This window comes from Protomyctophum parallelum (genome assembly GCF_964188405.1).
Source record: "Protomyctophum parallelum genome assembly, chromosome: 6".
NCBI lineage: Eukaryota > Metazoa > Chordata > Actinopteri > Myctophiformes > Myctophidae > Protomyctophum > Protomyctophum parallelum.
Window position 1 is genome coordinate 7,176,571 of NC_139701.1, and position 25,523 is coordinate 7,202,093.

General features: G+C 40.9%; 1 protein-coding gene across 1 annotated transcript; it reads left to right on the forward strand.

Annotated features, from left to right (window-relative positions):
* Positions 1–1,374: 1,374 nt before the first annotated feature.
* LOC310860888 (uncharacterized protein) lies at positions 1,375–23,874 on the forward strand (the record flags this gene model as incomplete). Its single annotated transcript, XM_083768076.1, has 19 exons — positions 1,375–1,506; positions 4,329–4,517; positions 5,162–5,327; positions 6,042–6,184; positions 7,088–7,284; positions 8,508–8,643; positions 9,354–9,573; positions 9,862–9,934; positions 11,141–11,464; positions 17,194–17,332; positions 18,388–18,576; positions 19,204–19,369; positions 20,780–20,853; positions 21,304–21,372; positions 21,502–21,698; positions 21,842–21,989; positions 22,236–22,443; positions 22,546–22,618; positions 22,708–23,874. The coding sequence occupies 19 exons, from the start codon at positions 1,375–1,377 to the stop codon at positions 23,123–23,125; spliced, it is 3,261 nt and encodes a 1,086-aa protein (XP_083624202.1). The 3' UTR covers positions 23,126–23,874.
* Positions 23,875–25,523: the final 1,649 nt, after the last annotated feature.

Sequence of the window (25,523 nt, forward strand, 5' to 3'; positions counted from 1 at the left end):
TAACACAGCACTATATGTATTCCCTGTCAGGTATGCTTATACAGCCTAACGGCTGCATTGTCCTAAAAATCCTTGTTTAAACAAATTGGAAAGGTGTAGCCAATTCACCCCAGAGGTCTTGTCAAAACATTCCACTTTCTGTGCTTTGGAATAGGGAGTTTAGAGGTGACAGCTATAGCTCTCTTGTCTACCTCTCCAACAACTGTTTCACTCCTTTCTTTCGTTCATATGTAATATATTTGAGTTGGTCTTGAATTATGTCTTTTTTAAAAACCTTTATTTAACCAGTAAAAAACCACATTGAGACTGAAGTCTCCTTTACAAGTGTGAACTGGCCAAGACAAGAGGCAAAATAAGTGACCCAGCTCTGCCAGTAACAAAAAACAGTACAAAAAACAGGACAGACATACAATGCTCATAAATACAGTACCCACTACCGAAGAAGCTCAAAGGGGGAACAGGAACGTGACCAATAAGGACTAATAAATAAAAACTGAGCAATGGAAATTGCTAGTAGACTAAAAAGCAAGCAGACATTTGCTATATGTCAAAGCAGGAGCAGTGTATGGGAAGTGTGCCCATGGCAATCCTTTTAAAGCTCACTAGGGGAATCACAGCAGCCAGTTTGAGTCTGGACAGTAGGTCATTCCAAGACCAGGGTCCGAAATAAGCAATGCTTTTTTTTCCCAGACTCAGATTTTGTTGGGGGCACGACGTAGCGTAACCAATCATTTGATCTGAGGTTGAGAGCGTTTTGGACAAGTTCAAATTTAGAACCAATGTAACGTCATTATATAGGCCTATACCCTATAAAGATTAAACGTAAAGGTACAATGTCTAGTATTTAGTATATACACTTCTCAGAAACCTGGACATTTAAAACTATATCCATTACTGTGCCAAACTCTTGTGTTTTGTGTTTCTTTTCCTCTTGTTTCTGATTCCATCTTTAAATGTTTTTCTTTATTGTCTTTTCTGTAAAGTTATATAATGCAGTTACTGTACATTAGCCTAGAATATATACTCATCTGTTGTACAGGACCATCCGGTCTGATATGTTTTGATTGTGTTTCACCAACGGAGGCAGCCTTTGTTCCATGTTTTGAAAGGTGTTTTGAAAGGTGCTATATAAATAAAGCTTTGTTATTATTCGTATCTGGTAGGCGGGATTTCAGTCTTGGTTATAGAATCAGCTGTAACTATTATTTCACTGCTCTACTGAAATTGGACGTTAGGAGAACTGACTCCTCCTCCTCTTTGTTGGTGAATAAAAGTGGATCCGGCAGCAAATTCACGTCACACAGTTCACACTGCAACTCAATGCCATTCTCACAAAAAGACATTGCATGTGTGCTCTGCCCTTCCGTCTCTAACATGGTGCGTAAGGTGGCAGTGATAGGATCAGGGCCCTCTGGTCTGACAAGCATCAAGGCCTGTCTGGATGAGGGTCTGGAGCCCACCTGCTTCGAGAGCAGCAATGACATCGGAGGACTCTGGAGGTTCAAGGTGAGGACTCCATTAACTGGACTGTTCCATTAAGAACGTCATATTCTCCGCCATGTTTTATTACATAATTTAAGAGACGGAGGTGTGACCAATGTCATTTTGCTATTATGGCTGCGGTAATCTGCGCTCTCCGCCATGGTGGAGTGTAAAACGGCCCTGAACTAGTCACACGCCACCTCCATCAACCCAATCAGTGTGGCGGGTGCCATTCCCTTTAAAAGTCAGCTGATCCCCCACTAATTAAGCTATGCGAGTGCTATAGCATTACGGCCAGGGGTCTCCACAGCCAAATCCCTAGGTCTCTCTTTTCCCCACACACAATGATGTACAAATAATGACTGGCTGGGTTTCCCAAACGCATATGGTGTAAGACTTGTATAATGCTGCACATGCTCAGATGCCCTCAAGGCTTCTGTTCACAGAAGCCTGTGAACATAGACATTTCGTGCATAGATGTGCCACGCAATGGTAGGCCTCAGGCCTGAGGCCTGGTATGGTATAGGCCTCAGTCCTCAGAGGGCATCTGAGCATGTGCAGCACTCGTCAAGTCTTACACCATATGTGTTTGGGAAACTCAGCCAATATACTCATGTTGAACCATTTTATTTCTGCATGCAGGCACCATAGACATGAGATGACTTTGTCACATTTGGGTTAAATCATTATTCCTATTGCACTGCTGTCTCCTTTGTGCCTCAAAAGAACAGATCTACAAGCTGTCGACAGCCATGATGTGCATGATAGGCTTTTATGTCTGCTTTTTGTGGTTATGTAAGTGTTGGAAGTAGGCTCCATCCATCCATGCGTAATTGTCCAGCACAACCTTACGATTTCGCTGGTATTGTTTGACTGAATAACAATAGAATCAGGTACGATACAGCGAATGAAAGCAAACTTCCTAAGGAATATGGATAATTTTACATAAAAAAAAACGGTTGGGAAATCACACACACACACGACTTACGTCTGGTAAGGGTGTCCTAGCACAGATTTATATATTTAAAAACAAATACCCCTATACCCAACAGCGACAATATGTTAACGAATAAATGTTATACAATAACTATCTGGGTGGAAATTGCAGCAACAGAAAGGTCACAAGGCTTTTATCGGTAATTACAGCCCTTTATCAACTTTCATTGTGATTCTACTGATATTTCTGGAGCTAAATTGGAATAATTTGTATTTCCTTACACAACAAGGATGATAACATTTGTTTTGAACAGCGTATCACTTTCCAAGCTACAGTAGCCGTGTGTGAATGTCCAGTCTATAAGTCCTGAGAGCAGCACAATGAGTATTGAATGCCTCTATTCCTTGGGGAAGCCAGAAAGTGAAGTATAGTAATAATGGGCAGTCTTAAATTCATCATGGTGATCGATGGAGCCTGGTCATCCTGGTTGGACCTCAGCCCGGCAGCACAGCACATTCTCCCTGATACAGCACAGTATGCCAGCAGACAGCAGTCTCCGGGGCCCTGTCCGGCCTGAGAAACTACTGTATATGCACATGCAATACATGCACATGTATTCATACAGATTTATTAGCAATGTCAAAGCTCTATTGGACACCATAGATGACTCTAACCCCATTGACGCAGCCAGATGCATTACGGTATATTGGGCTCACTGTTATTATGCTTGATGTTATCAAATGTATTTTAATTGCTGGATTACTCATGCAAACATGATGTACAGTACTATGAATGTACACATATTCAACACTTTGAGCTTGCTGGGAAATGTTCCTGACTCCTGATGGGAGTAACAGTTGTCTTTATGGTACTATTTAACTATCCTGTTTTCACACGCACAGGTTTCAGGTTAAAACAGTTTATTTTTTTAACTGAAACAACAAAGGTGTGTGTGTGTGTGTGTGTGTGTGTGTGTGTGTGTGTGTGTGCATTTAGTCTTTGACTTCAGCTACTCATTTATCTATCTCTTACAAGTTACTCGTAGGGACAGAACATTATGTCCAAGAACAAAAATGCCTAAGCTGTTAATACCCTGTCTGGTTACTGCAGGAACAGCAAAAGTGTGTGTGTGTGTGTGTGTGTGTGTGTGTGTGTGTGTGTGTGTGTGTGTGTGTGTGTGTGTGTGTGTGTGTGTGTGTGTGTGCCTGCCTCTCTGAGAGTGTGAGTGTGCACAACAATGCACGTGCACGTGTGATTATAATGAAATAAATTGGGAGGAAGTAGTATATAGCTTATAACTGCAAAGAAAGACATATTTTTTTGACCGCTTTTAGGCTCCACCGTCACTGCAAGATCAAATTGACCTGAACAGTACTAGTGTAATACTGTATAAACATTAAAAATAAACCATTTTCTATGATATGTTTAACAGTAATTAAGGCCAGCATGTTGTTTCATACTGGAAAGAAATGTCAGGAAGGCCCAGGCCGTAGCGTAACGGTCTGGGCACCGGACTGGTAATCCAGTCGCAGTGTGCCGCGGGTTCGACTCCCGGACCCGACACGGCCTTTACTGCATGTCATCCCCCCATCTCTCTCCCGTTTCCTGTCAGCCTACTGTCTGTCCCTTCAAAAATCAATAAAAGGCGTAAGCCGCAAAAAAATATCTTAAAAAAAAAAAAAAAAAAATGTCAGGAGGCTTAAAAAGGCACCGGAGAATGTGTTCAATGCAATAGAATGCAGAATTATTTATTTAATATACCAACAAATAAATAAGACTCAGAATGGGAGAATTCACATCAACAAATCCTCCGTCAAAACGTCACCGCATGACACAGATAAACGGACAGACACTCGATAATGAATAATAACTAAGCATAAATAAAGTGATTCTGTATGCCTGTCTGCAGGAGCATCCGGAGCCTGGCAGGGCCAGCATCTACCACGCTGTGGTGATCAACAGTTCCAAAGAGATGTCGTCCTTCAGTGACTTCCCCCCTCCGGCTCACCTCCCCAACAACATGCACCACTCTGACGTGATGCTCTACCTGCGTCGCTACGCAGAGGCCTTCGACCTGCTGCAGCACGTACGCTTCAAGGTCGGTCCAGTGCAGGTCATCCTTTGGCCCTGGAGGGGCCTTCAGCGTTAATATAACTTAAATGTTACATTTGTTCACACGCTGAGTAATAAATGGATACGTTCATAAAGAATACGATTTACTCCCAAGGACATTTTTGTATAATCCTTTCTGACTGTAACACATGCTGTTTTCATTCTTGAGGGGCGCTATATCCCATGTCATGTGGCAGCCAAGTCTATGGACTTTTAATGTTTGTTTAGAGTACGCTGTGAGGTGCCCCTCACACGTCACACAAGTGTGATTTTTGACTATTAAAAGTAGTAGGCTATTCAATCAATCATATACAGTAAAAGTATATAGTTTTTGGTTTGTTTTAGTCAATAGTCAGCACTCAATTTACAATTTACAATTTAGGCATTTAGCAGACGCTCTTAATCCAGAGCGACTTACACTCAGCAGTGATGAAAGGGACAGGTAGACAAGACAGAAACCTCAGAAGTCACATCACGTGTGTGTGTGTGTGTGTGTGTGTGTGTGTGTTGTGTGTGTGTGTGTGTGTGTGTGTGTGTGTGTGTGTGTGTGTGTGAGGGTGTGTGTGTGTGTGTGTGTGTGTGTGTGTGTGTGTGTGTGTGTGTGTGTGTGTGTGTGTGTACGTGCGTTAGACAACTGTGGTCAGTGTGAGGCAGAGTCCAGACTTCTCAGTGAGCGGTCAGTGGGAGGTGGAGACAGAGGGAGAAGATGAGCAGATAGAGACTCACGTCTTCGATGCAGTCATAAGCTGCACTGGACACTTCACCAAGCCTCACCTACCGCTCAGTGACTTCCCAGGTATACATACCGTCGGTATCGCATGTATGATGTATACCTACCTACTATTAAGCATAACATCGCTGTTGGGCAGAAACCAGCTAACTAATTGGTTCAACATCAACTGTGTGTGGGTTTGATAAATATTGAACCAATGAAAAGTATTCATCATAGTCCAGATCTAGGTGAAGAAATGGCCACCTCATCACCGAAAACTGGATTATGAATTGGCTTAAAACCTCAACTGGATCCTCAAAACTGTCGGTCAAACTACCTAAACTTTTCAGATCAGATTTTCTTTCCACCACTGATTAGAATGACCATTAATATCCACATTAATGTCAAACTAACTCCAGTTGAGCTATTTGGGTAAAGTAATGCTAATAATATACAAATATCTGACAATGTATAATGTCACCATACCAACTTTGATGAGGCAGTATTTGTTTTTCATGAAAAGTTTATATTTTGGACATATCTGGTTTCTGCCTGACAGCAGATAAGTATAAAACTTCCAAATGTATATTCAGGTGATTTACTTTTATGCATTGACAATAAACACCTTGAACCTTAAACTAACCACTTTCTCCCCAAACATGTAAACGTTTTGTATAGTGGCTGTTTTCAAGTTTTCCTCAATAGCACAACTTCAACCAATTTTGTAAATGAGAGGATTTCATTGGCTGGTAATATTGTGGCGAGTAACATGGTTCTTTTGATGATTCCCTGCTTCAGGTATTGAGAGCTTCAAAGGCAGATATTTCCATAGTTGGGAATATCGTCATGCTGAGGGTCTGGAAGGGAAAACGGTGATGGTGATTGGGATTGGAAATTCTGGAGGAGACATTGCTGTGGATATCAGTCGAGTTGCTGATAAGGTACACAATCTACTTCTCTGGGTTGTTCTGAAGTTTCAAACGCAAACAAAATTGTCCCTAAACCCTCTATATGTTATAATTAACACGTTGTTTAACATAATTTCCCCACATTAGTGAAACAAATCACACTTGTGTGAAGTGACGGGTACTTTTATCATCATACATAATCACATTCTGGCCAATCACTTTTGACGTCCTCACTTTTTATCCTCACAATCCATGCTCAGCCAATCAAATCATCGCTATGGGGTACACACAAACACAAGATGCGGGGCATAGGAGGGGCTAGCGCCCCTCAAAAACAAAAGAATAAGCATAAATTCTTAAAACGGCTAAAGTGCATTTTATTGGGACTGAAGAATACAGCAGTCTAACAGTCCCCTGGGTAGAAGTTGCATTTGAGCCGTCCAGTTCTGGCTTCCTGGGCTAGGTGAGTGGGGACCTCCATAATGCAGGCCGCAGTGCCTGCACCTGCTGGTGTAGATGTCCTCGATGGAAGGGAAACTACTGTTGGTGATCTTCTGGGCGTTTTTCACCACCCTCTGCAGAGCCTTCTTATGTCCGCAGCAGAGCAGATCCCATACCAGGTGGTGTTGGAGAATGTGAGAGTAATACTGTAGTCTCCACCACACACCTGTATACAACGTCTCCAGCACTGAGGTATATTGAGGCCAGCCTGCCTCAGCCTCCAAAGTAATTAGAGACGTTGGTGGGACCTTTTTAAGATGTTTGAGGTCCATGTAACTCTTGTCTTGTCAGTGTATACAACTGGAACTTATTATTTTTTCTTTTTTCAGTGGAGAGCAACTTTATAGCTAAAGATTTCAAACAGCATTAAATTGATATGCACAAAGTGTTACTGGGTGTTACTGTTAACCCCTCTGCGTTGATCTTAACATACAGGTGTACCTCAGTACCAGGAGCGGGGCGTGGGTCGTCGGCCGTGTAGGGGAGTGTGGGCTCCCAGGTGACCTGGTGGGGACATCCCGATTGGATAGTATGAGATATAGACTCCTCCCATCATGGAGTGCCAAGATGCTGGAGAAGAAACTGAACCAAGGATTTGACCATAGACTCTACGGCCTGAAGCCTAAACATGGGTAAAGAATAAGGGAAGAAGGTTCCTAATATGTGAATATATGTCCGTTATACAACCATTTGTTATGAAACAGTCAAGCACATTTATTTTGAATATTCTATAAGGGGGGGGGGGGGTCATATATATTCCATTCCGATTGGCGGGCCCAGGGTAGCCAACACATCCTTGCGAAGATCTTTTCTAATTTAAAACGGGAAAAGCATCTGTTGGTTAGCTATTCAAAGATGGCAGATATACAAGCTCACTGCGAGCTAGTACATCTGCTGTTTTTGAACATTAAAAAAATATATATACTTAAGTGTGAGAACTACTGGTCTGATTAAGATTGGCATTTGTATAATCGACCTCAAGTCGTAATGGTTTAAATTGTCACCCTTTGCTTCTCTGGTTGTCAACATGACATCCTGCTATGGGTGCTTATGGGGGTTCTAGGCTAAATGATTGATAGTTGAACTCCATTTAAAACCAACATAAGCTGCACTGGGCTAAAGATTAGTCATCATTTTATAATAGTAATAAAACACAATTTGATTTGATTTGGAATGAAACCTTATTGAAATCAAATCACAGAAAGATATACAGAAACAAGACAACCATAGAGGTGTGCATAGTTGAACCACAGTACGCTCTAGTGGGGAAACTCTGCCAGTGATATATGCATATACAGTACTGCTCGCAAAAAGTTATAGGATTATTGTTTTACATTAACCACTTGAACCCTAGCATCCTCATTCTGAGGGGAACTTTAGCCAAAAATAGCAGATCTACAAGATCACGGTCACAACGCCTCATAGAGTTCATGGGTATTTACTATTTTCGACAAAGAGGTTCGGTGCAGAGGGAAAGAAAAGCAAACACTACAGCAAACACCTTATATAGTATTTAGGTTAATATCCAACATATTAGTAGAAAACATAACATGTAAACAAATAAATAAACAACAAAGAATAATTTACACCACTGATGATGTAAGTCTATCTATGAAATCTGAAAAGGTTAAATCTGCAACACAATTTTATACAATTATGTTTTTTCCTGTTTTTTTTCTAAAAATAATTATCCCACAATTTTTATAACCCATTTTTTTCACCCAGTGTCAATTGTAGTATGTAGGCTACTTTTGGGGTGTCCCTGCTTCATCTCTCTCTCTCTCTCTCTCTCAGCTAAGGTGTCCTTGGCTTGAAAAACGTCTTTAAGTATTGTTCTTTATTGTTGTCTTTGCAGGATTTCTGCACAAATCCCAGTTGTGAACGATGATCTGCCAGGCAGGATCATCTCAGGTCGCGTTCAGATAAAGGCCAATGTGAAGCAGTTCCATGGTTCCAGTGTGGTCATGGTCGATGGAAGTGTTGTAAATGAGGTGTGTGTTCAAAATGTATTTTGTCGGGCCTTGAATGCGTTGTAATGGCTGATTTTACACTTGGTTGCATGCTACAAATAGCCGATCTAGCTTGTAGATCTGCTATATTTTTTAGAATGCAACACCCGAGCCGTGCGCTAGTTCGCAACCAAGCAAAATTACCTGTATTTTAGTTCTACTGGATCTCTTCTCCACTATAGTCCCTAACATTTTAGTCTTAGATTTAGTCGTCATAGCTTTAGTTTTTTTAACACTGAATGTACTGCCATATGGCAATATTATATTTGTTTTCACTCAGTCCCATGATGCTTTTTCCACATTATGGACATTTTATTTGCTCCTGGATCTAGGTTCAAAGTCAGTTACGTTTAAAGAATACATCAGATAATCGCAGATCTACAAGCTCAAGACGTGTCACGCGTCGAGCTTGCAGAGCTTCTACTTTTGATGCTTTCGTGTTACGCTGCAGTGTGATCAAGTAGTAGGCCATTCATCTACGAAAAAACACAATTAAAAAAACATAAGAGGTTTCTGCCCGACATCAACAATATATTATGCATTCTTTCATCTGTATGGAAATTTCAACGGTTGAGTTTCACTGCACGTACGGTACAGCGCAGATTGGGCTCAACTAATAAAGCTGTCCTAAAGGCCTTGGCTTGCATTCCAAAGTCCTTCATAGTTGTAGTCTATTTATTTGTGTCCTAAAGGTGGACGCCGTGGTGTTCGCTACAGGCTACGACTACAGTTTCCCATTCCTGCCTTCTGCCCTGCAAGCTAAGAGCGGTCACCGGCTGCGTCTCTACCAGCACGTGTTCCCTCCAGGGCTGTCTCACCCTACACTGGCCGTGGTGGGCTTCATCCATGCCCTCGGTGCCATAAACCCTCTGGCCGAGATGCAGGCTCGCTGGGTCACCAGAGTATTTAAAGGTCACACACACACACACACACACACACACACACACACACACACACACACACACACACATACACACACACACACACACACACACACACACACACACACACACACACACACACACACACACACACACACACACACACACACACACACACACACACACACACACACACACAGTATATGGTGGATGTTGTCCTTACCCTGGCTTTGGCTCAAGCTTAATCATAACCTTTGTCTGTTCATTGTAAGGTACTGTAATGAGTTGTAACAGTATAATTGTATTTATTTTCCCCAAGGTTTGTTGACACTGCCCGCAGAGGAAACTATGCTACAACATATTGAGAAGGACACAGAAATCATGAATCAGAGGTAGGCCATAATGTGTAATCTTGGCACGTATTGGTATACTAAGAAACTACAGATTACTTTCTTAGATTTTTTTCTCTAATAACTACCTTTTGATTAATTGAATGGTCTAGAAGCGTGTTTTTGATCGAATAACCACTTAAGTTTTATTTTATGCTTCATTGGGCGGCAGTGGCTCAGGGGTAGAGCGTCTGCTTGGGTACCGGAAGGTCCCCAGTTTGATCCCGGGCTCCCCCAGAGTTTGTGTCGAAGTGTCCTTGAGAAAGACGCTGAACCCCTGATGAGCAGGTTGGTGCCTTGCATGGTTTCCCCCGCCATCGGTATGTGAATGGGTGAAATCTATGTAAAAGCGCCTTGGATAAAGGCTGTATAAATGCACCGTTCACCATAGTCCAATGGTGTCATGCGAAAATAGCGAAGATTAGAACACGTTGCGAAGTGAGCTTGTAGATTGGCTCTCTTTGCTATATGTTTGACATGTTTGGCTTTTTCAACTTTTCACCTGCCCCAAATATTATGAAACTATAAAAAACACAAAAAGTATAATCGTTTAAATGTATTAGTTCAATCAACTGTCGCACACCTACTACTAATACCTTTAAATTGTCGAAATACCACTGCACTGCAGAACAGTGTTGCCAGAAGAAAAATACCGTAGTTAAAAAAAGAGAGAAGGAGAAGAAGACAGGCCAGTGAAGAGAACATGAGGTCATTACTGGGATTTAATCATAAACCCGTTTAGGGTACATGGTTGGAGGCCGAGGTATTAACTGTTATCAGTGGTGTAAAGTAACCATGCAAGTACATGTACTCATGAAGTACTGTACTTTAAGTACAAATTAGATTTTTTTACTTACTTACTTTGTTTGTTTGATTATTAGTATTACAAAACACACTAACCACTTTAGCCCTATATATATTTCTGCCATTTGGAAATAGCCGATCTACAAGCTCACAATGTGTCGCATCGCCGTGACGCATTATGAGCTTAGATCGGCTATTTTCAAAAGATTTTGGATCCCTCTACAATAGCACTTCTTTGTGTATAATTTCTACATTGCAGTATGTGTGTGTGTGTGTGTGTGTGTGTGTGTGTGTGTGTGTGTGTGTGTGTGTGTGTGTGTGTGTGTGTGTGTGTGTGTGTGTGTGTGTGTGTGTGTGTGTGTGTGTGTGTGTGTGTGTGTGTGTGTGTGTGTTCTTTTCCTACAGATTTAACTGCTCTGACCGTAACCCCCTGCAGGTGGACTACATCTATTACATGGACTCTCTGGCAGTGAAAATAGGGGCTCTACCCGACATTCTTTGGCTATTGATAAAGGACCCCAGGCTGGGACTACAGGTGTTCACGGGGCCCTGTACCCCCTACCAGTACCGTCTGACCGGGCCGGGCCAATGGTCCGGGGCCCGTCGGGCCATCCTCACTCAATGGGAGCGCGTGGTCCAGCCTTTCAAGACCAGAGTGATACCAGAACCAGAAGCCAGGCGCTCTTCTAGACTGAGCATGATGCTGGCTGTGGCGGGGTTAGCGCTGCTGTGCTGTTTGCTCTACAAGCTCTAATAAGCTGCATGGTTCTGTAAAGGCATTATGGCATGGAACAGCTCTGCAACATTATGACTAAATAGATTTTTAACAAGTATAAAATTAAGGGTTGGTATATTTTCTTGCTTGATAATCTAATGCCATTCTGATTGGCCTTTCGTCTATGTACTTTTAAATATTGTTGTGCGTCTTACAAATAAACAATTTGGATGATTAATTATGTTTAGTCGGATGGTGTGGTAATTTAAAGGGGATATGAATACAGTTCCCACAGGAAGTGTGCAGAATGGAACGGCCCAGCATGTTAGCAGCGTTATTGAACTTTTGTCAGCTTTTGTCCCTGCTTGACAGGATCATCTACATGCCATGATGAGGTTACTATGGCAACTGCTCAGTTAACGGACATCTTAACATCTTTAAGTAGTATTTGCATTAACATTTAATGTTAAAGCACTAATCATTGCTACAGAGTGTTTTCCTGTCTCTCCAGCTCTTTAATAAACAGAAAATATATTTTCAGATGGGTTGCCAATTTCAGCCAATCAGGAGAGAATACCCTAGTATCAGCTTCAGTTTTAATGTTCCAGATCCAGTTTTAACTTTTGTCTGCTCACTTTCTGGTGTCATCACTTCCAATTTCCCTTTTCTATCCTGTATGATGAGTTCTCTCTCCTGATTAGATACATTTGGTATTCCAAAATGAGAATACATTTTCTGTTTACTGAACAGCTGGAGGGACGGGAAGACAGACCAACTTAGAACAATCTAAGCAATGATTACTATCACAATATAGAGCATTTAATACTTATTTTAATGTTGCCTAAGCCTACTTTAATATAAGTACAGCAGAGGATATATCAAACAGACTTATAGATAGGAAGTACAGGCACAATATACTGTATAAAGACTGATTTAGACTTGAGATGTTTTTTACTTTTTTTACATTCTGAGAAACTACCAGAATGTGTATTTCTTCTCCCACACAGTGGGCCTTCCAGTGTTTGGTGGAGTGGCTTGACCTTAAATCAGCACTATGCAGTTTGGGGTATCAGTGGCCACATTGGACACAAATAACATGGCAACCGTCTTTGACTTATGGCAGCCCACGTCTTTGACTTTATTACCTAAAGAGTGTCTGCAAGCATGCATGTCCGGCCGGCGAGGATGCGTGATTGACCAGTCTTCACTTTGACTGGCAGTTCTGCCTTGGTGTCTTGGCAAATGCCAGGATGAAACTCATCGTCTCCCCTATACATAGAAATATCCCTAGCAGGGACCCCCCTGAGTCTAAACATTTACTTAAGGATGATTGTTATGTTTTATTTTCGTTTTATTTTTCGTTTTGTCATCATTATTTTTGTTCTGTATTTATTGTCAAATCATTTTGTGATAAGATTTTGTTTGTATTTGTGCTGCCATGGGGATGTGGGGGGGGGGGAAATATATGTAAATTGTTTTGAAAATACTTCTTTGGAACATAACATGCTATAGGCCTATAGTTGTTACAAAATTGCATCAACCAACAATGTCCAACATCATGACACACACTAATGGCAGTTGTCAAGCATATTAATGTTTTTCCATTTTGTCACCTTTATCCTCTCTACAATAGGGGTAATTTTAATGTTATAAAACTTGAATTGCCTGTTCTCTTTTCAGTGTAGCTTATGCACTAAAATGGTAATTCAGTGCATGTTCACGAGGAGAGGATTTATTTTCCTTTTTATACGCTGGTAGCCTGAGGGGTATATGATGACCTACTATACTATACTATACTATCTGATTGCTGCTGCTAAAACGCAGGAAAGGTAAACAACTTTCTGGGCTCTCTTCCAAGAGGGGTACAATGTTGTTTTGGCGGAACCAAAGGCTGTGCAATGATTTAAAGGTGGCTTTAAATGCTTTGGTATCGATGTACAGAAAATGTCATCGGGATCGGGACTTGAACAGGCAATGCACTGTCAGGCTACATTGAGCCTAGTTGTCCGGGCCAAAATACATAGCCTTATAATGGCCATTTATCAGGGGGGAGACTCAAGGTCAGGCATCGACATGCCTGAGGAAGTTCTGGAGGGACCAAAACGTTGCTTCATTAAATAATACAATACTCATGTACCGAGCAAATACACAGTGTGCGGGTGTACCTTATTGCTTTAATTGATGTCCACTGGCCTACGCACCTGTGCATACGCCTCATTTCTAGGTGTGCGAAGGTTTTCTCCTACACCTGGACCATTGAGCCATTAGCTTGTAGATCAGCTCTAAAAATTTTTTTAGAATAAAAACATTTTATAACACAAAGCTTGTATGAGGGTTGGGTCATTTACATGACATATTTTCCAGATACATATTAATTTGGAGGTCATTGATTGATTGATTAATTGATTGATCAGTGTAACTGGCCTTACTATGGTGGCTACAGAGGCCTTCTCACTGATTCCCCTCTACTATATAGTAGTACTCCATCACCTTGTGAACCACTTGGGTTAACTACTTGGGATTGATTGATTGATTGATACTTAATTATTAGTCAGAAATGTAAACAGCACATGGTACAGTCAGGCATTAAGGATAAAAGGATAACCCAAAACAGTCCTGGGGACTTGTTTCCATTGTGGTCCTATGACATGAAAATGATTGAGAACCACACTGGTTCTTTGTTTTCGGGCACACCGCCTTTTTGTGTATCACAAAGGTCAAATTAGCCTTTGTGATTTGGCGGGACAAACTATTCAAGGACATATTTACAATTTGTGTAATATAACTTATTTGCTGACCAGTTGAAACACTTTTAAACCCATTATCAGCCTTTTTTATGTTACTGCACTTTGGCTTTCTAGGGTATTATTTGGGGAGTTAAAGGTGGAAACACAATGAATTTATTTTTTAATTTTTCTTTTTTAACTCTTTCCAATAGCTAGATATGAGGGGAGTGTGATTCTGACAGGTGCTCCTGTCATAATTACACTCCCATCTAAAAACACGCTGTGTTTGAAGTAGACTAGACACTAGTCAGTAGTTATTTCTATTTGGGGTCGTAAATATTAATACAAAATTAATATCAAAATCTTTATACTGTCCAATAATTAGATAGGGAGGGGGGTGAAATTATGACAGGCAGTTACTGCCATCAAAATATGACTCCCCAGTCAAAAAACACTTTCTAAGGTGTGATTTGGGGCCCTAAAGATGAAAACAAAATCAATATCATCAACATCTTAATAGGCCTATACTGTCCAATACTTCAATACGGAGGGGGGGGGGGTGAAATTAAGACAGGCTTTACTGCCGTCAAAATGTGAGTCCCCAATCCAAAAATACTTTGTGTTTGAAATAGACACTATGTGTGTGATTTGGGGCCCTAAAGATGAATACAAAAGTCTGATAATGATTTAGGCTATTGGTCTTTTTGAGCGGTGCCGCTCCATTAGGCAACAATGTGTTTCCCTATACGCATTGTCTCTGTGTCCGAGCACGGACAGCTGCAACACCTAAAGTGGCCAGTAGAGTGAAGTGGCACAGAGTACACTACTACCGTATGAGCTCTGGGCACGTTGCTGGGGGTCTGGAACTCTGGATGTTCAATAATCAAAGTACAGTACAGAGCACAGTACACTACAATACAGTACAGAGCATAGTACAGCACAGTAAAGTAACTATAACAAGTTACAACACATGTATGTATAGTTGCACCGCTCAGTTCACACAGGTGTGAAAAGCACTTTAGGTCAACTCCTGTTATTTGTTTGTACGGCCCCAAGATGTCACTGTTAAGCAGGACATCGTCATCCTCGCGTCCCCAGATTTGTAGAGTTTTGGACATTGACCCAAATTGCAGCGTTTGCTCTGATGTGTTGTACTGTACATTTGTCCCAGTGTCCCTAACTGTTTAAACTTAACTGGCGATCGACAAACTGCGTCTGAGCCAATAAAGTTCAGCCTCCCAAGTCTTTTCCCTTTAATATTCCTGTAGCGCCGAGCCTACATTCCGCCCGCCCACCATCACACTCATCACTGTTGTTTTCTTCGGATTGAAACAGGTAGGCCTACTGTAGGTACAGTAACTATGATATGTCGTCCGATTTCAGTGTCACCTAGTCCTAGCTAGTGCAGCACATAGAGTTATATATACTCTAAGGTGCAGCACTGTCAAATGTGCATTAAATAAACAGATACCACATTTTGGTATCTGTTCTTGATTAGGCTACGAGACAGATATTTTTGCGTAAGTTACATTTCTTTGCGACGAGCGGACTACTGTATATTGTGGCTACTCTATTCTATAAGAAAACAACCAAACATAGGGCGACACCATGTGCTTGAAAAGATACATTGCGGATCAAAATGTCTGCAGGCTTGTTATCAATCTCGATATTTGCAATTCCTGTGTCTGTTGTTGTTGTTCGCGCGGCGTGAGTCTGTTTAGAACTTTGGTAGCGCTTTCTCGTAAACATCTGCTAATAGTGCTTACTACTCTACAATGGACTTCTGCAGAGATCTTAATACGTAATTTGTTTTGCAAATACAAACGATTAAGGGTCAAATGGACCGTCCATTTGACCCTTAATCGTTTGTATTTGCAAAACAAATAGTATAGACGCATATGTCCAAAACCAGAAGTGTTTGATTTGTGAATGTCTCTCCAATGCAGTGGTGGAAACTGTTGTTACGTAATTAAAGGACCACTTCACCATACTTTTCAACCTATCTTCATGTAATAGGTCCTCACTAATAATCATGATAAAATGTCACGATTTTTTCCTACTCAGTCTGTGTCTCATAGGGGGCTGTGGGCAGTTCAGAAACCCGTCCACCAGTGACAGGCAGATTTTTTTTAAACAAGATTTCTTTTTACAAAAATGTTTAGATTTTCATTATCGAGAGAACGATGGCTTCCATTTTCGCATTGCAACTTTTCAGGACTAGAAAGCCTGCAGTTTCTATTAGCTTGTATTCCCCATCGATGGTGGCAGTGGTTTTCGAACGGTTTGCAGAGTGGTCTTGATACCGGAAGGTCGCCAGTTCGAATCCCCAGACCGGCACGTTAAAATTACCACCGCTGAAGTGCCCTCGAGCAAGGCATTGAACCCCTACCATGAAATGTTCTATGAGCAGGGTGTGGCTGTAAACAAGCATCTCGAGCTTAGTCCACTTCCCTGGGTAAACAAAGAACTTTGCTTTACTTTGCTTTGATGTCACTGGTGGACAGGTTTCTGAACTGCCCACAGCCCTCCTATGAGACACAGACAGAGTAGAAAATAATTGCACCATTTTTTCATGATTATTAGTGAGGACCTATTATAATATGAAGATAGGTTGAAAAGTGGTGAAGTGGACCTTTAAGTAGGCTACATTTGTAGGCTAAGCATTTTAGGATTTTGGAGTATTTTAAAATTTCAGTACTTTTACTTCTAACATCTCAGAGGCATATAGTACTTTAAATCCACTATAATTATTTGAAAACGTAATGACTATATTCACTATAGTTACTTTTCAGATATAAATTATCATATTATAAAACATTTTAGTAGGCTACTTTTACTTTTCGCCTTTATGTACAGTGTGATGCCAATATTTTTGTACTTTTACTCAAGTAACATTTTGAACACAGGCCTTTTACTTGTATTTTTATATTGTGGTATATTGCGACTTTTACTTACCTCTTCCATCACTGCTCTAAATGTACGACCAACCTCACCTTGGCTGAACTGAACCCCCGAAGGTGCACCATGTCCCGGCGTGTAGCAATCATCGGCGGCGGCAGCTCGGGTCTGACCTGCATCAAGAGCTGTCTGGATGAGGGACTGGAACCTGTCTGCTTCGAGAGCAGTGACGACATTGGTGGTCTGTGGAGGTTTAAGGTGAGTCACTCACAACAACATTAGTAGTAGTAAGAATAATAAAGCTTTATAAATTATTTGTATGGAGGGTATGCACGTGACATCATCATCAAACGCGGAAGTTATGCAGGAATGCCTACTGAGTGGCAAAAAATACTTTCTGGCCTTGACAACCCATGCATCCAAACAGAAAAGTCCAATCTGGTTGCATTAAACAACGTTAGTCACTTTGCATGTTGATTTGCCACTCGATGTGCCATTCACTTTAAGCATGCGCATTCCCTCTATAGCACCTTTTATGAGCAGGTCCCAAAGTCCTTAACAGAAAGCTGTGTGTGTGTGTGTGTGTGTGTGTGTGTGTGTGTGTGTGTGTGTGTGTGTGTGTGTGTGTGTGTGTGTGTGTGTGCGTGTGCGTGTGCGCGCGTGTAAATTTCAAGATGTAAAAAAACATCAAAAATACAGATGTACAATGTATAAAATATGGATGAAGTGATTCAAATTATTGTGATGCTGTATTAACTACTTTAGCTGGGGACCCCCTAGAACCCCTTCAAGGACCCCTGGGGGTCCCCGGACTCCACTTTGAGAACCACTGTTCCGGTCAATGGCATTGTAAAAATGTCTCTTGAACCTTGACCCACTTACATAATGTATCATTAATTTATTATCATTTTCAACGGTACTTAAGGACTAATGGGTAGGCCCCCCATTATCTTACGTTTCTTGTTGCCCTGCTAGATATACCATACAATATGCACATTGATATGAGCAGGTGCTCTGAGCCTTTGATTAAACAGTGGTCTGTTATTGAGTTCAGCAGTCATTATTAAAACTGATTATTATTATCGATTATTATTATTAAAACTGAATTCAGTGATTGAACAATCAGAATCTATCCTTCAACTTCGCCACAGAGGCACAGACCCTCATTGCATTGATTTTTTGGGGGGTGGGTATCAAACTAGAAGGATGTAGGTGCACGGGCCGGCTCCAAAGAGTTAAAGATAAAGAGAAGCACTTTCAGAAGCACTGACTGATCTATGTTGAAGTGATCTCTCTTCATATCCTAACTGTAGGAGAACCCAGAGGCGGACAGGGCCAGCATCTACCCCTCTGTCATCATCAACACCTCCAAGGAGATGATGTGTTTCAGTGACTATCCGATCCCTGCACACTACCCCAACTACATGCACAACTCCCTCATCATGGACTACTTCCGGATGTACGCGGCTCACTTCCAGCTCACCAAGTACATACGCTTCAATGTGAGCAGCCAGCAGCACACAAGGAACACCCTGCAGTAACAAGTTTGACCAGAGATATTGTATGCCCTTGAAATACTGTAGGACAGTTCCAATGGCACAATATTATATGAACAATCAAAAATCACACCCGTGTGAAATGAGTACATCAATTTATGTTAGCGGCCATTTGACATTGCTACATATGGTGGTCCCTTATTGGCCAAGCGCTCCCACCAACATGTGATTGGTTAGCCGATTTGCTCGTTTACATATGACGTAAGTTTTCCCTTCAATGTCAATCGCGTTTAATGTTTTGATGTTTAATTTACGTCATATTTAGCAGAATTATCAGCTCTTATCATCATACATCATCATGCATCATCTCATACTGGCCAATCAGAATGCCTGTTGCCTATGATTGGTTGGCTGATTTGCTCGTTTACATATGACGTAAGCTTTCCCTTCAATGTCAATGGACCCCAATTTTGATAGCATTTTTATGGGACTCCCAGAGATAAAAATGCTATTCAAATGGGATTCTACGTCCCACTATGCATATCAATATCATACCTTGAAATGTATACGGTTGAGAATCACTGTATAAGTAGCAAAGTCTGAGTGTTCTTTATTCTGCCTCTCTGTTGTCAGACCAAGGTCGTGCAGGTGAAGCAGAGACATGATTTCTCTTGTTCAGGCCAGTGGGATGTGGAGACAGAGACCCATGATGGAAAGAAGGAGAAGCACATATATGATGCTGTGATGGTCTGCATTGGACACCACTGTCACCCCAACATGCCTCTCCAAGACTTCCCTGGTATCACTCCCTGTCAATATGAACCAGTTCCCATGAGACCAAAAGATCATTTTGGTGTCTCCCCGGGACCCAAACTTAGAAAAAAAAACATTAGGAATTAATAACCTTAAGCCAAAACTTTTAAGATGAAATGGCCAATTTACAAGCTCACAATACACTGCGATGCAACTTGTACAAATTTTTATTTCTTTATGTAATTCTTCTGAAATGTTAGATTATTTATTTATTTTTACGTAAAAAGGGCATATTTACTCGCAAACCATGAAAATGTTTGTTTGTGAAACACTGATATAAACCATTCAAAATGGAGACTAAGACAGTGTTTTGTTAAAAGGAATATTGCTTTGAACATCAAAGCAATATTTTAAATACTTTCTATTAGCGTTCCATACATTCCATAGAGCTGGACCACACATGGACATATGACATCAACTTGCGACAGGAGCAGTTCCGATTGAGTGAAAGATTCTCTATTTATGAAAGAATTAAAATATTTAAGGTGTTTTAAATTTTAGTTATAGAGGGCAAGTATAATGTTTTAAGGCCAAAGTTTGTATCTTTCCATTTGTCATACAAACTGTTGTTTGTAAGATTTTCATCAACACTGTTGTATATTTCATACTCGGCAGTTTACAAAACACCATTGGATCCATGTGAAATGAATATTAACAGTAAAGGGAATGGATGGGGTGGGTCACAAGTTAACAACCTAAATACAAACATGTAATCTGCTCAAACTAGTAGGTGTGCCATTGGCCTCACCTTATCTTAGATTTTCTATTACAACTGTGGCCTATAGTTCACCACATGAACGACTACAATGCTGTTATGTGACACATACATGTGTACATGTGAAATCTCACCTTTAACATAATCAACTTTTCTGTAACCTGAATTATACTTAGTTACGTAAGCTTGTAAATTGGTCATTTTTGGCATGCAACACTAGTGCTTACAATGTGTTGCAATTAGAGGTGCTTCGATCAGGTTTTAACTATCACCGATTGTTTTTCTCACGATCGGTTGATACCGATCATGTGCGTAAAGTGGGAAATTTTGAATATTTCCTAAATTATTAAACCCACGTCAAAACTGTTCCTGTGTGGGGAGGAAGGGGAGAATGTTTAGGCTTGTCACAAATATGCAAAACGATATTATACTATATATCTGATTTTTATACCACTGGATATTTTATACCAATTGGCTATGAGCTTGTAGATCTTTCAATAGCTAAAGTATAACATAATGCTTAAAACACCAAAAGGGGTTCGAAGTATGACATGTTGCAGGCTTGTAGATCTTCTATTTTTGTTGTGTATAAGTTAAGCTTAAAAGGAGAGGGGCAGTGCTAGTGTACCAATGTACTACTAACACTAATACTAAAATATCAACTGTGCTTTTATCTTTCAGGAATTGACACATTCAAAGGAAAGTACTTTCACAGTCGGGACTACAAGACTGCAGAGGAATGGAGGAATAAAAAGGTTTTGTTTTTGTTCCCCCCCTAGATTTCTGTTGTTTTGTGTGCTCTATTTCTTAATGTCATACTTTCTGCCGTAATCTGCAGACTCACCTCTTCAGACTCCACCTTGGCCTGTAGCACTTGCCCTAGCCTTGATGACCTTGCAGGCTTACATAAAGATTAAAATTAAAATTATTATTATTATGTTATTTAGACAGATGCCAGGTTCATCTGTTGACCTGGCATACTATAGTAGTATAGTTTGAATGTATAGATTTATTATTATTTTTTTATATTTAGATTTATTTACTATACTATACTATAGACTATTTATTTACTATTTAGACTGATGATACGTTTTTGGTTATGATTCTAGATTACGATCTATGCATTTGATGTATTATCTCATGTTTACCTTTCTTACGATAAGTCGTTAATTGTAAATTGTACTTTGTGTTACCTGTCACCAAAGGTTGTGGTGATTGGAATTGGAAATTCTGGAGGAGACATTGCCGTTGAGCTAAGCAGAGTTACCAAGCAGGTTTGTAAAAGAAAATCGATGCTTTGATTCCACAGGCATGCACACAATAATGTAATTTTAGCCTGATTCAATTCAATCAGGTATTTTTTGTGATTCTGGTTGATCCCTCTTCTCATCTTTTTTTACCAGACTTACCTGAGCACTCGACGGGGTGCCTGGATTTTAAACCGAGTGGGAGAAGACGGGTATCCCTTAGATTTGCAGTTCAACAGGATGATAGAAGTTTTGAAGTATTTCCTCCCCTTTGGCTTTTTCTGCAGCATAGTAGAGAACAGACTTAACCAAAGATTCTGCCACAGTCTGTACAACCTGAAGCCAAAACACAGGTATGCATATGTTATGTATTACAGCTACAACAAAGCTTATGAAAACAAAGTGCTTTAGTATATAGTATGTAGTCATGTTTTTCAGAATATGTGTGATCAGACTTCAGTATCTTTATTTATTCATCTATTAACACAAATATCAGGGTGTTCAGTCAGCATCCCACGGTGAACGATGAGCTGCCCAACCGCATTCTGTCTGGAACTGTTCAGGTGAAACCCAACATCCGCCAAATTCAGGGATCCACTGTGGAATTTGAGGATGGGAGTGTGGCGGAAGACATTGACTTGGTGGTACGTGTAACTAATAACATCAAAGTGTGTGTGTGTGTCCAACCTGTTGTCTTTCTCAAGGACACTTTGACGAGTGGTTGGTTGAACCGGAACCTTCCAATTCCGTGTAGTCTGTCGAGACAGACTGTTGTTCTTCAAAGGAAAAGAGGGCACTGTTTTCCTTTATTTTTTGACAATGGGTTCTCAGATTGCCTCCTGTGTGACTGCTGTTCATCGATGTACTCTACTGTACCTTCTGTCTTGCAGGTATTTGCCACAGGTTACAGCTTCTCTTTTCCATTCCTGGAATCACATGTGCTCCCAGTGTCTGGAAACAAGGCATCTCTGTACAAATACGTATTCCCCCCTGAGTTGGATCGCCCCACATTGGCTGTTATTGGCCTGGTACAGCCGCTGGGAGCCATCATGCCCATCTCTGAGATGCAAGCCAGATTGGCCACACGTGTCTTTAAAGGTGATGCATGATGTACCTCTTTTATATCACGCTACTATGCTTCAAAAATGCTTCAGGAGGAATGGGGAAGTTCATTCTGTAAATTCTGACTTCACCACACAGGCTGCAATAAGCTTCCTTCAGTGGCTGCCATGCTTAAGGATGTGAAATGCAAGCAGGAGGCCATGGCTAAAAGGTAGATGGAGTGGATTTACTGAATTCAGTTTCTTAGGATGGAAAAGATGTCAATGTCTAATCCAGGTTTACCTCTGAACTTTATTTCAGGTACGTCACTAGTAACAGGCACACCATCCAGGTTGACTACATCTCCTACATGGATGGGTTAGCAGAACTCTTAGGGGTACGACCCAATGTTCTTGGGTCGCTACTGATGGATCCCAGGCTGGGCCTGAGTATGTTGGTGGGTCCTTGCACCCCATACCAGTACCGACTAAGAGGGCCAGGAAAGTGGGCTGGGGCCCGTCAGGCCATCCTTACTCAGTGGGAGAGGGTTGCTCAACCCCTGAAGACGAGACCAACTGATCAATTCCATGAGCCGAAGCGCTCTCTGATGCTTCCTTTGGTTCTGTCAGCCATGGCCCTTGGGCTGGCTGCATATTACAACATAAACAGCCTCCCAACTTTCCTACAGGAGCCAGCTGCTCTGCTGGACAGGATAAAGGTCTATCTGCCTGGACAGTAACCTGCAATTAATTAACCTGCTTGACTCGGATGAACCCAGGTGATCATAGTATAACAAAAGCCCTAACTTGTTTAATAATTAACTGACTGTTCTCTTTAACATTGTACCCATCTGCCTGCATGTGCTCTAAAAATCCTAATACATAAGGAAATGTCGCCATCTACTGCAAACTGCAGTCTGAGCAATGCTATGCATGCATTATGCATACAAATTGTACATTTCTCTTCACTGTTTAGCATTTGGCTACAGTGAACTTTCTAGCCTAAATGAAATGTTGTAAAGGGAAATTCCTTAAATGTCTTGTGTATAGTTTTGTCAAACTGCATAATTGTTGCAGAGTATACAGACTCCAAATGTTATATACAATAAATAATTTAGGTTCCCCACAATTTAATATTTTAGTGTCATATGGAAGGCAAAATGAAATTCTCTGGCACTTTTCTGCAACGTTGTTGTGATTTTTCTTTTGATCTAATCTGACATATAGGCAAAAATATTTTGACTTTGATTTAAAGACTAAAAACGATTAATTCACAAAGAAATCGCAGAGCAGATAATGTCACGATTACAGGTCATAGTCACATGAAAAGATCATTCTGGATGTCTCGTCCCAAAGGTATCCAGCAACTAGGGTTAATGCCATTTACTCTGATCTTCCACTTTGTAAATTGCTCTGAGCATCTGCTAATCCTGGATGTTTTCAGCCAGTCCTTGTATTGCAGGTTCTAGCAGAGATTTTGAACAAAATAAAACATCTTATTTGATACAGTGGAAAAAAAACATTTGTGGTTTAAAATGAAATGTCCTTATCTGTGTTTATCCTAGTTACATATCCACTACGTACATCTCGGAGGCAAATAATATTGTACTTACCTACTATATTTAATGTCATGTTTGGATTTGTATACACATTGATGGAAGTAACAAATGTACTCTAGTATTCGTGTAAAAGTTACTTTTCTCGTACAATAGGCTATTTCCATTGCACGCTATAGCCTACTTTATACTCCATGCACTCCCTTACATTTCAGAGGGGAATATATTTCCCTCACTATATTTCCAACATCTTTGTCTTTTGAGTCTTCCCTAAAAAAAGATGGTGCCCAGATTTCCTGTATTCAACAAAGGGATTCATACAACAGTAATGCTGCTCACTGCACTGATGCTTCAGTAGCCTAAATCAGTCATACTATAGGCCTATTTTTGAGCGGAGTGTATGGTGGTAAAATAAATTCCACTGCCAATTCCTATTCAAGTCACTGGCAAAATAAATTACTATGGTGTGATGTATGCCGGTGGATCCCAAAGTGGGGTCCGGGGATCCCCAGGGGTCCTTGAGGGAGTTCCAGGGGGTCCCCAGCTAAATTATAGTTTGGAACCAAATGGACCCTAACGGGGCCATTTGGTTCTACGGCTGTCAACTTTATTGACAGCCATAGCCAAAAGAAGACATACAAACAATTTAAAAACAATAAATACAGGAGTTCATAAAAATCTAAAAAACTATAAAAGGCACCCATACCACCACCAGTGTTTCCACATAAGAGAGCTGTATCTCACAGCGCTAAACCTGGGATTGGTCAACACCTTAATCACGTGATTACGTGACCCATCAAGTCTACATTTAAAACTGTACATGGGCCCAGGCCGTAGCGTAACGGTCTGGGCACCGGACTGGTAATCCAGTCGCAGTGTGCCGCGGGTTCGACTCCCGGACCCGACACGGCCTTTACTGCATGTCATCCCCCCATCTCTCTCCCGTTTCCTGTCAGCCTACTGTCTGTCCCTTCAAAAATCAATAAAAGGCGTAAGCCGCAAAAAAATATCTTAAAAAAAAAAAAAAAAACTGTACATGAGGTTTCTCAAGAGAGCCTGGAAGGTGGTTAGACCAGAATAGCTGACTAGCACTGCCACCCCTAGGCTTCATCAGGAGAATCCTGAGAGCATCATTATAGGCTACCTTAAGCTTGCGCAGGCTCTCTTTGTAGTACTCTTAATAGCTCTGGACCAGAGCTATAGTACTCTCAGTTAAATTGATTTTACAATATAAATTGTGGGTCCCAGAAAGACCCAGAGATAGAAATGCCATTAAATGGAGGTCTAATACATGTCAAACTGGGGGTCCTTGAAATTATACTGGTTGAGAATCACTGCTAGAGCTGTAAAACCCTTCTCTTATGGGGGAACCGTCCTTAGGTTATATTTTCAAATGGGGGTCCGTGGGCTAATGAGTATCATTTTGGGGGTCCTTGACATGAAAATGTTTAGTTGCAGGCAGCAGATCAACTCATCAAAGGCACTGCTCACTTCACACTGCAGGTGTGATTTTTAATTGAATAGGCTACTTTAGGAAATTTGTTCTGCTTCTATTTACTTTTACAATTTACATTATATTATT